Source organism: Saccoglossus kowalevskii, chromosome 8, assembly GCF_978046115.1.
Source record: "Saccoglossus kowalevskii chromosome 8, keSacKowa6.1, whole genome shotgun sequence".
Taxonomy (NCBI): Eukaryota; Metazoa; Hemichordata; class Enteropneusta; family Harrimaniidae; genus Saccoglossus; species Saccoglossus kowalevskii.
The window spans coordinates 25,864,988-25,877,586 of record NC_140648.1 but is presented as its reverse complement, the minus strand read 5'-3'; the positions used below and the strand labels follow the sequence as shown (position 1 = coordinate 25,877,586).

The 12,599-nt window shown below is 34.2% G+C and overlaps 2 protein-coding genes across 2 annotated transcripts in view; one reads left to right on the top strand and one right to left on the bottom strand.

The window, feature by feature from the left end:
• The first annotated feature begins 89 nt into the window (after window positions 1-89).
• LOC100371260 (small ribosomal subunit protein uS7m-like) lies at window positions 90-8,072 on the top strand. The gene is made up of 6 exons (XM_002734575.4): window positions 90-191; window positions 4,072-4,236; window positions 4,579-4,642; window positions 5,835-6,002; window positions 6,627-6,770; window positions 7,456-8,072. The coding sequence occupies exons 1-6, from the start codon at window positions 106-108 to the stop codon at window positions 7,534-7,536; spliced, it is 708 nt and encodes a 235-aa protein (XP_002734621.1). The 5' UTR covers window positions 90-105; the 3' UTR covers window positions 7,537-8,072.
• A 754-nt stretch (window positions 8,073-8,826) lies between these two features.
• LOC102807395 (transmembrane protein 94-like) overlaps window positions 8,827-12,599 on the bottom strand; it is a 42,792-nt gene continuing 39,019 nt past the window's right edge. Inside the window, exon 29 of the mRNA XM_085502414.1 lies at window positions 8,827-11,756. Coding sequence (XP_085358540.1) covers window positions 11,684-11,756 — 73 coding nt within the window. The 3' untranslated portion in view covers window positions 8,827-11,683. The remainder of the gene's footprint in view (window positions 11,757-12,599) is intronic.

Genomic DNA, 12,599 nt, shown 5'->3' with positions numbered 1-12,599 from the left:
TTGCTCCATTATTAAAGCGATATGGAGAAGGGATCCTCGAATATGATTTTGATGATATGCGCTATATTGACATTTTAGTCTTAGCTAGGGAGTTCCAAAAAAAAGATGGCGCTGCCCAGGGTGATAAACACGCCATGTATGATTCTCCGACCGCAAAATTGGCATCACACGGCAGTTTTTTCGTTTCCATTGTAAGTATATACCGGTACCAGTTTTGGGGACAATCAGTTGGATTACCTGTTACTTGGAATTTTCGAAGTGATGATCTGCGAATCGGGGATAACTTAACTACATAATGTGTGTCGGTTGGGTGGGGTGGGGATGGGGTGATGTGGGGGTTGTAGGGGTCTGGGTGCGGATGGATGTAGAGTGTGGGTGATGAATGACGTGATCCTGACACAGGGACACGGACAGGTGTGTCCCCAATGCAGATTATGTCTTTCCTTAAAGATGAGATTGTCTACGAATATATGCCCCCCAATGAAAAGTAATTGCCCCCCCCTCAATAAGTTGCGGCACAGATCTAGAAGCAGTACCTACACACGAATTGGTGACGTCATAAAATACATGACCTTCAATCGGGGTCGTTTCCTCGGTATATACGAATTGGTATATACAAATTACAATAAAGATACTTAAGACATTACACATAAGGTAAAACAAATCACGTGACAATATAATGATAATAACGGTAATAAATCCTAGCTTAACAGTTGAACAGAACGCTCATATAGTCAGTCGGGTGACGCCGAGGGTCACGAACTGTGTTGCAAAATGGCCGTGTGGTTGAAACTGGGTCATGGCGTGACGGGTGAGGAAGACATCATTAAACACTCAAAATCACAATAAAACGGGGAAGTGGTTGCATATTACGGCGTAGCCAACATGGGAAATAAAAAAACGCCCAATACAAACGACATGGGTTCGAATCACACTAGATACACACTCACCAGAACCGAAGCAATCAGAAACCAGCAATCGTTTTGGCTTTTCCGTTCAACTCATCGGAACACTGGAGTAGTTAGAAAAATGAACACCACTTAACGACCAACGTCGTGGCGTGGTACACAAGCGTGCCATCAAAATAAAACAAAATTAGCTTGAAAAGACAGTGGGTTCGAGTCCCGCTCAGAGCTACCGTAAAAACGTAAATCAAATAAACTGAAATCTCTCAAACCGTAAACAAGTAAACAAAGAACGTCGCAAAAAAATAATAAACCTCACAAAACTCCACCATACAAAACTGAATGAATAAATAATAAAATAACTAACGTCTTAAACTGGACGACGCGCAATTTGTTCAACAGTTTCCAGATTGTGACAAGAGATAAACAAGACCCAAGTCAAGGTAAGTTTTGTTAAAGTGTCGATGGCGTCCCCTATATTACGAAAACAATTCAGGCAACAGACGAATATCTTCTGTGGTGTTGTTGAATTTATACTGTGTCTGCGGAATTGTTGATTGAGGGTTCGAAGCCAGCAGTTAACATTTTGTTAGAAAGTTTCACAATTATATCCAATGATACCAGTATATTTATTTCATTATTTTAACAACTTGCAATGGTGGAAGTTGTCTACGCCAAAATAAGTCTAAACTATTTGTCCGCACATTTATTCTCTCAATTTAACAACGTGTAATGGTGTAAAATAATTAAACGAGAGCTGTCTACACCAAAATAAGTCTAAAATATTTGTCCGCACATTTATTCTCTCAATTTAACAACTTGTAATGGTGTAAAATAATTAAACGAGAGCTGTCTACACCAAAATAAGTCTAAAATATTTGCCCGCACATTTATTCTCTCAATTTAACAACTTGTAATGGTGTAAAATAATTAAACGAGAGCTGTCTACACCAAAATAAGTCTAAAATATTTGTCCGCACATTTATTCTCTCAATTTAACAACTTGTAATTGTGGGAATTAATCAAACGAGAGCTGTCTACACCAAAATAAGTCTAAAATATTTGTCCGCACACTTATTCTCTCAATTTAACAACTTGTAATGGTGTAAAATAATTAAACGAGAGCTGTCTACACCAAAATAAGTCTAAAATATTTGTCCATACATTTATTCTCTCAATTTAACAACTTGTAATGGTGTAAAATAATTAAACGAGAGCTGTCTACACCAAAATAAGTCTAAAATATTTGTCCGCACATTTATTCTCTCAATTTAACAACATGTAATTGTGGGAATTAATCAAACGAGAGATGTCTACATAAAAATAAGTCTAAAATATTTGTCCGCACATTTATTCTTTCAATTTAACAACCTGTAATTGTGGGAATTAAGCAAACGTGAGTTGTTTACATCAAACTAAGTATTAAATATTTGTTGAGGCATTTATTCTCTCAATTTAACAACTTGTAATGGTGTAAAATAATTAAACGAGAGTTGTCTACACCAAAATTAATCTCAAATATTTGTCCACACATTTATTATCACAATTTAACCACTTGTTAATAGTGGAAATTACTTAAACGCGACTTGTTTAATCAGTTGACATCAATGCAACTTACCCGCAGACAGTGCACAACAGAGTATCATTATTGAGCAATTATAAACAGGAACGTGTCTTGGCATTAGGGTTAGGGTCGGGTCAGGTATGGGCAACGAAATTATTAACAGGAACATTATATAACAGGAACGTGTCTTGGCATTAGGGTTAGGGTCGGGTCAGGTATGGGCAACGCAAATGGCAAAAACCCAATTGGCAAGATTGTACACTAACGGGTTATGGCATGCATATAGTTTACACAAGTAAAAACACCAAATTGGCAATTTTTTGGACAATTGTAACTCAATAATAGAAATATGTTGTATTTCTATATATATACACACTATATAGTCTTATCAAATGCAAACACATCCAGTCAATCCATTGTGGTCTTGTGGGTCAGTTCTCTACATAGTGATCAGGAGGACCTGGGTTCAATTCCCTTGCCTGCCCATCTTTTTCTCGCAAACACCATTTGGCAATAAAGCTAAATATGACAACAAATTATTTAATTTGCATGACAACCCACATAGCTCAGTTGATTTGTACTATGTCAGCAATGTGAGCGATCGCTGGTTCGAATCCAGTATGATTAGTTAGATTTTTGAATGCTAGTGAAGACAGTGCTCCTATGAATAGGACTTAAATCCTAACTCCTGTGTGAAGACACTCGTGGTACAGTGGACAAGACAGTGCGCTGGGAACTCAAAGATCGCAAGTTCGAATCACGGATTGGACACTCCTACAAAAGACATGAAAGACGTTAAAAACATAAACAGCGGATTCAAAAACTCAAGTCAGGAAAACAGAACACAAGAATACTACCCCACATGGAAGCCAGTCGAAGTCATGGAAGAACGAACACAGTTGACAGCTGTAAGTCACGTGCAACAACAGACACGAGGAGCAAGGCTGCTCTCCAAATGGGTCCCTTCTTTTGTATTGACCCCCTAAGGATTGCTAATCCCCCTTTCTAACTCTTCCCCCAAAAATAATATATCGCCCCTTTTAAAATGTATTGACCCACAAATTAATGAATATTCATGAGCACAGAAACTGCTAAGTCATGAATAAATTAGCATAATTTAAAAAAAAATTGCATAAAGTGTAGGTACTCCTTCTGGAGCTCTGCCTAAGTTGCTGAATTTCTATTCAATAGCAACACTGAAAAGTGATTACTAAAGCATGAAAGTTGTTCAGATGCATGCTTGAGAATTCATCCCTAGCCCTAACAATCTAGCACCCGAATGTAATTCAATATGCCCCTCCAAATAAAGTATAAGTGACCTGAAGAGGAGTATATACAATTGAAATGAGGGAGAAGCACTGGAGGGGAATGGTTAGGAGTTATGAGTGAGGGGACTTAAGGAACTCTCATCAAGTTTTATTTATTTGTTTTCATTTTTTTTACATAGTTGTCTATTGGCTGCTGGCTTTCATCAAAATCTTGTTGGTTTATTTTGTGAAAGACTACAAAAGTAGATTTTTTCAAAAGGTTACTACAATAACAGCTGACAGCAATCCAATATTTGTTGTTGATTGAATGTTTTATCTCCTTCCTTTCTCCCAGAGTACAACAAATACGTTTCAGCAGATATCCTAGGCACTATGTATCGCCAGTCGTGACGAAAGAAGTTTACGAAAAAAGTGAAGATTTACCATATGATACAAGTATACCGATCAGAGCAGCCAAAAATGACGAGAGCTCTTCGGTATTCTATGACCCAACCGTAGCGTAAGTGAGAGTGGTGAATTCAATTTCTTTCACTTACAAGTAGTTTTGTGCAAATTTTTTGTTCCCATGATAAATTTGCTTTAATATTTTTACTCTAAGATTTAGGCGTGCAGGATTTTTTTCTGCGCAACTAATTTTTCCAATTCGGTCATTGTCGCTGCCTAAATTTCTAATGCTCAACCCCCTTAGACTGTTGACCTGAGAGAAGAGTCTATTTCACATTGCAACAGGATTTAATGTATGTATCTGACTTGCCGCCTTATCATCACTCCAACTTTCATAAATTGCTTGACTTGTATCTTATGCAATGTAATTACATATTATTATGTATTATTTGTGCAGGAAATTTACCAATCTGTTGATGAAGACTGGAAGAAAACATTTAGCAAGAAATTTACTAAGAGAGGTACTGTAACTGACAATCACTTGTATGTAGTTGTAGTCAGTAGAAGTTTAGTAGATGTATGTGATTTTATTAGTCCATGTTCGGAGGCAGTCTGAAAACAGGGACTTATGTTTTAACTTTGTGCGTTCGTGTATGCGTGCGTCTAAACCTGTATCTTAGACATGCCTGAACCAATCACGATTCAAACTTCACACATACATCATGCATATTATTATACATATGCACATCAATTTATTTCACGATCTGATTCAAGATGGTCAAATGGTGGCCATTTTTGTGATAAAAAATCATCAAAATAAAGCATTTATGGATGGATTTTGTTCAAACTTGGTACATACGTTGGACATTATTGGACCTTGATGCACATCATTATATTTTTCAGATCCAATTTAAAATGGCCGACGAGCAGCCATTTTGTTTTAATGAATGCAGTTCTAGTGCCATATCTCTACCATGCGTTGACTGATTATGATAAATTTTATATATTCATTATACATCATGACATAGATATATTGATTCAAAATGGCCAAATGGCAGCCATTTTTGTGCTAAAAAAATCATCAAAAATCAAGTATTTCTGGCATTCCAGAACTGGATCGATTATGTTCAAACTTGGTATATACGTTGGACAATATTGGTAATGTGCTAAAAAATCATCAAAAATTAAGCATTTCTGGCATTCCAGAACTGGATCTGGATCTTGGCGTTTATGGATGGATTTTGTTCTAACTTGTTACATTGTACATACATTAAAGATGTTGGGTTCCTGATGCATGTCATTTTATTTTTCAGATCGGATTCAAAATGGCTGACTGGCAGTTCTAGTGCCATATCTCTGATATGCCTTGACTGATTATGTTCAAATTTTATATATTCGTTTTACATCATGTTATAGATATATAGATGTATTCAAAATGGCCGACTGGTGGCCATTTTGTTTTAATTAATGCTGTTCCAGAGCAATATTTTTCAATATGGACATGTACTCGTTTGACGATCAGATACAAGATGTCAATCATTTTAATGTTAAAAATCATCATAATCAAGTACCGGTATCATCTTCTGGATCCATACTTCTGACATGTTTATGTTTCAACTATATTACTATAAACAAAACTATATATCTTAAATTTGATAACTCACAGGGACTGTGCCATGCATGGCTTGTTTTTATATGTTCTTCTTATTGTAGACATTTGAAGAAATAAAGAGGGTACAAGTTGAAAAATATCACAAAGCTGCTGCAGATTCGAGAGGCAGGATAGAAACCAACCCTAATGTTATATTTCACAGAGCGTTAGAGAATATCAAACCAGTGATTGGTCTGACTAGTATTACACGAGGTGGCAAATCATATCAGGTAATGAATCTTTCATATCTTGGTATCAAAAACTTATGAAGGTTGCACATTAAGGTTTCATGAAATAAACATTTATATATTTTGTGAATAGATTGTTTATTTTACAGATGTAGATAAATGTGGTCATGGACCAAGTTTTTGGATGAGCGTGGTATTATTTTATGCAGATTACATTGGACTCTAGGGAGAAAAAGTAAAAACATGACCCATTCAATTAGAAAATCGCTTAACGATTTTTTTGAAACTTGAGATAGATACCAAAACAATACGTCTGTTATTATATTTAAAAAAAATAAAAACTGAGTGTGCAGACTTATTTGTCAAGAAACAACAGTTTCAGGAGGTGTTCTCACATAAAAGCTTCATGTTTGTGAAACTTTATTGACTAACCTTAAATAAAAAATAAATGTATGATCATACAGACCATCATACATTGTTGTTGACACTACAATCTTGTTATTGCAACAACGCAAATATTTTCGCGTTGCCAGGTACATTACTTTTGCCATCATACCACAATGCAAGACAAATCATTAAGTTTCATTCAATTACCAGTATGAAATTGTCAAAATACAAATAGTTTGTATTAAAAAATGTAAAATAGAATTGATTTTTTCCTTTTAGGTTCCTGTCCCATTGAAAGAAAGTAGACAGAGATTTTTAGCAATGAAATGGTTACTCAATGAAGCAAGGAACAAACCGAAACCAAAAAAACAACATCTGCCAGTAAGGTTATCAAAGGAGATAATGGCAGCATACAATACAGAAGTAAGTTTTCTGATTGTTAAACTCCGGCTGCAAGGTCATTACCATTAGCGTCCAAGTTGCTGTACTTTAATAATAATACTGAGCAAATTTGGCGAGCTTTAAATGGTTTCTACGTATGATGCTGCATCCAGAGTGACTTCTTTTCAAAAACCGCTGACTTGATTTTTGTTGTGTAGATGGAAATTTGTTCATGAAAAGTCGATCTGCCAAAAATTATGCAAATTAGCTACCAAAACTGCTTAAATGGCTTCTACTACATGTATGACATTATTTCTACAGTGCTGATATTGATAGTGCACATGCATATCAGATTTGTTCATTTTGTGAAGATATCTTCAATTCTCAATTTTAATTTCATTTTTAAAACTATCAGCTCAATTGCTTAGGTACCTTGGGTGGACCTCTGTCAGATTTGTTCACTTTGCGATAATTCTCAATTTTTAAATTAAAAAATATTTTAACTTCATCTACTAGTATATGAACAGCTCCACTCTGTCATCTTTGAGCTAAAAACCAGTCATAATCAATATATAAACATTCGCACTCTCTATTCATATGAGCAATTCTAATAAGTGTCGCTTTACAATGACACCACTTTTAATTCGACTGAAAGGAGATTGTGTGAATGAATAATAATGCTTACTGAGCTTCACAAAAGTAACTTTTACAATGTTTTGTTTTACAGGGTGATGTGATTAAGAAGAAATATGAACTTCACAAACAAGCTGATGCCAATAAAGCTTTTGCTCATTTTAGATGGTGGTAGTGTTAGATAACTGAATGTACAGCATTATTTTGTTTTTTGTAGCATTTTTCATGTATTCAACTATAACTTTAACAGAGGTCAACATTTGTTAAGCTGACGAAAAAAATGTTGTAGGTCGATTTGTTTTATATAATAGATGAGTGAGGACGAACTTTAATTTCATTCTGTAATTGTCATTAAATATGATTTGGTTTGTTGTTTTCTTCTGTCAGATTTCTTATTTAACAATGTTGAACTCCAACACATGAAGACAGCTTTTCTATATATTGTTACAAAGACAGTACAGAAAGTCGTGTAGTATTCTGAGAGAATATTTTGGTGTAGGGAACCAAGAACAGAGTAAAATTATTGGAACTTATAGTTTTCAAAAATGTCTGCCATCTTGTTTTTGTTCCATGTTTGGAATTCAGATTTCCTAATATGGTAGGATAGGATGTAATGGTATTCTATATATTATGTTCTACTCAAAACTGTTCAGTTTATACATGTATATTGTAAACAAACTCCAAGGCAAATAATAACTACTGTAAAATCTATATTATCAGCCATGGCTTCTATTGAATCATTACACTGCAACAGATTGGAGGCGGTTTCTATTAGTGCATTTACATGCAAGAACAGAGAATTTTTGCTTTTCAATTGTTCAAACTTCTATTTGGGATGTAGCTTCTACCAGTAATACAGATTTTAATTCATAGAGGCTTTTGGACAATCTGTGAACCAAATTTGTTTTTTGGTATAAATCTTTGCACGTTATGAAAACCAGCATAATATTTATTTCACAGTCCCTATCAGTATGTGTGAATTGCTTATTTACTTGTGATGGCCACTGTTTGATAAAAATGCAAATCTGTAAAAACAGTATTGTTGCTATCTAGAATATGATTAACCATACTTGTACCAGATTTATTTGAGCCAAAATATTCTAGATCAAGTGCAGCTCACAATACTGTACTAGCGGTAGTGAATATGGAGTGGGCTGCAAACCATATAACCTTGCATAGTATTTAATACATGTCTATTCAACCATTTCAACCCTGTACTCCTTGAAAGTTAATTCATTAGGTGATTGTCCCCGACTGCCTTCTTTAATTCTTATCCAACCAGACCCCCATGTACTTCCCCATATATTCGTTTTGACATATTTACTGTTGACTGTGAAGCCACCACAATTGGACATGTCAACCAAATAGTTTCAAGACTGCAATAAAACTATTTTAAGGTTCTATGAGAACAATTTTAAGGATCTTGCCTTGAAAAGGATCATGGAAAACAGATGACACTAACACCTTTCATTGTCATACAATTACATTTAATGCAGAATATTATGTATACACTGTTCATAACAAATAAATACAATTTATATATGCATCACATTCACTCACTCACTCATGCAGGCCTATAAGTCAATTTCCTCTATTCCCCGTAGTCAGAGCAGCCTGCTAGATTGCCCCAACTCAAAGGACTGTAAAAACAGCTACACACATAATTGCTGTTATTACTTTATATACAACTGCCTTTACTTTACTTTAAAACTATATCCATGATCAAGTATGTGTACGCTGCCGTGCATATGACTCTGTGTTTGGAGAAATTAATTCTACTGCTGCTGCAGCACAATAAAGAAATTTTCAAATGTAACCTAAGTACAAAATAATTTCCAACTTGTCTTTTTTTTTTTAAATGTTTAAAATTAAAAAAAAATCATGCGAACCATTTCAAAACAAATTTTGTTGCTCCTCTGAAAATACAATTAGGTGTTTTACTTATTAGTGCAGTTCAAGCACTCTGTCTTGTGAACCTCGAGTGTAACACATGTTTTTTTGGTTGGTTTATCAATGATTGTGGAACATTTGATTTTGTTAAAATATTGTGTTTTGTGGTATTTTTATTTTGCCGTACATCATGTGTGACCTGAAGTACCATGTTATGACCTCAAGAGGTCAACAGTAAAGTACCAGGATGTGTGACCTTAAGGGGTTATCAATAAAATACCAGTGAGCCTTCAAATTAATTTTCTGGGAAACTCATTCAGAACAAAGCCTGATTATTCACTGCTCTATAAATCACATCACATATAGGCTTCACAATGTTGATATCCTTGTAACTCTAGGTTCCATTCAATTGAGAATTATGTAATACTAAAAGACACCATGAAAATAAAACTTTCATTGTTTCTAATGGCTACAAGTACATGTAGTTGGCCAGTCACTGAGCAGAATATCACAAAATACTCATTTAATATTGATTTTTATATTACAAATTTAATATGGTGACAGTTAATTAATTTCTTGTTCTGTGTGAATAGATAATCAGTCAGTCTTCTGAATAATGGTCACATTTACCCAGTCTACTGCAGGACCATTGACTCAATGTTAATTGCTGGGGCGCATGTAAAATATTGTTTTAAATAAAATCAAAGAAAGCTTAGAAAGAACTCCCGTGTGCTGAGAGTATTGGAGACACATTAAAAATTAATTTAAAATTACTTGAACTTGAGATGTTGATGGAAACGCAGAAAACTAATTATGCAAATAAGATAACTAATATGAACAGATTTAAGTGTAAAACTAATAAGGTCTGCACAATGTTATTGTACCAAGTTTCATTGAAATGTGATTAGAACCAAAAAATATTAATTATTATGCCAATTAGAGAATTAATATGAACAGATTTTAACCCAAAATTAATCAGGCTGTCTATTGTCCTAGAGCAGTTATTTACCATGTTTTATTCAAATGTGATGATCAATACTTGAGATATCAGTATTAATTAATTAATTATGTTAATTAGGTGATTGAGAAGCATAAATATTTACCAAAAACTAATATGGTGTATAGTCCTAGGTTCATTGAAATGTGATGGGTACTCTTTAAAAGTTTCATTGAAATCCAATGAGTGGTTTTTAGACATCAGTGCAACAGCCATAGAACAGCAAAAAATTAACTAATTATGCAAATTAGGTAATTAATAGGCACAATTATTTATCCCAAAATTAATCAGGTCTCTGCATAGTCCTAGAATATCTATGTCGCAAGTCTCATTGAAATGTGATGATTAGTACTTGAGATATCAGGTGAAAAGCTGAAAATTAACTAATTATGCTAATAAAGTGATTAATATGCACAAATTTTTACCCAAAAACTAATTAGGTCTCTGCACAGTCCTCAAGTAACTATGTACCAAGTTTGATTGAAACGTGATCATTACTACTCAAAATATCAAAAGCTGAAAATTAATTAATTATGCAAATTAGGTAATTAATATGTACTGATATTACCCTAAAAACTCTCAGGTCTGTGCAGTGTCATATGACATATATGTACCAAGTTTTATAGAAATGTTATGATTAGTATATGAGATATCAGTGGAAAAACCGAAAATTGATTAATCATTATGTAAATTAGGTAATTAATAATATTAACAGATTTTTACCCAAAACTAACCAAATCTGCGCATTAGTTCAGCACATCCATGTTTCATTGAAATCCAATGAGTGGTTCTTCAAATATCAGTGGAACAGTCATAGAACAGTTTAAAATCAGTTAATTATCATGCAAATTAGGTAATTAATATTCATAGATTTTTACCCAAAACTAATCAAATCTGCGTATTGGTTCAGAGCATCCATGTGCCAAGTTTCATCAAAATACAATGAGTGGTTCTTCAGATATCAGTGGAACAGTCTTGGAACAGCTAAAAATCAGCTAATTATCATGCAAATTAGGTAATTAATATTCATAGATTTTTACCAAAACCTAATCAACTCTGCGCATTATCCCAGAGCATCTATGTACCAAGTTTCACCAAAATTTGATTAGTGGTTCTTGAGATAACGGTGGAACAAAAAAAGTGACATACATACATACAGACATACAGACAGGGTAACTGCAAAGACTCCCTTTTGTGCTTCGCACATGGGAGTCAAAAATCAATTTGAATAAAAAATATTTAAAAAAAAAAGAAGATATAAAAAGGTTTACTGAATTCTTAACCATGAATCATAACTCAGCATCGGAGATACCATTAAAAGTTGTCCTGATAAACACATAAAAAAAGGAAATTCAATTGCAGTGCACAGATGTCAGAGTTTCTGTTATGGTATTGGTTTGATGAATGCAATTTCAACTTCAATGCTGTTTTACTTTTAAAAAGGAGAATTCATTCCTAGTTTGGTTCCAAACTGTAACTTTGCACGTTTTTGGTAGCGAACATGCAACCTGTAAAATAAAAAAAAATATACATTTAAATACGTTTGTAAAATATTATGGTATACAACAGGTGGCTTGAATTATTTTTTTCAAAATACAAACACAGGGTCAACTACAATTTTCATAATAAGTATCTGACCATTGCCAGGCCTGAAAAATATTTAAAAAATGCACTGATTCTGGGACTAATGAGACTTGTAAACCACTCCTTCACAAGGTCTTAAACTAAATTGCATAATGTGTGTGAGTGTACGGGGTTTATATTTTGATCTGTGTTTGTGTTATTTGAGTTGACTGTTCTTAGGTATGAGTGACAGAGTGATTAATAGTCAAATTATTCTGATCAGTGTTTTTTTTTTAACCTTCACAGCCATTTCACATAGAATTTCTACTGGTTCTGCATCATGTTTGATACTTGTAAAACAATTTCCATGTCCATCATGCAATGGGAGAATAAACAGACAATAGGGTCCGGTGCACCCAGTTAAAGTACTAAACTACAGTGTTCAATTAGTAAATGGTCTGTAAGCAATCTGATGTAGGAAAAGGCTATGGTCGTTTTTTTAATATACAATCACTGGCCTTTAGTCTATATGCACTGAACTACATTTGACCAACCAATGCAAATAAAGGCTTGCATAAACAGCAGCCAATTAGAACCTGTGTTACAAGACACTTACTAGGACGGCATAACATGTTTTTGTAAGGTGCTCTGTAAATGGTTGACAAATCCCTACAGAGTAGAGACTTTGAATGTAATTTGCATAGGTAGTTGGTCTGATATAGTTTGAGGCATGTACACCACCGGTCGTAAATTGGCAATTAAAACTAACCAGAGACCCTACATCTACA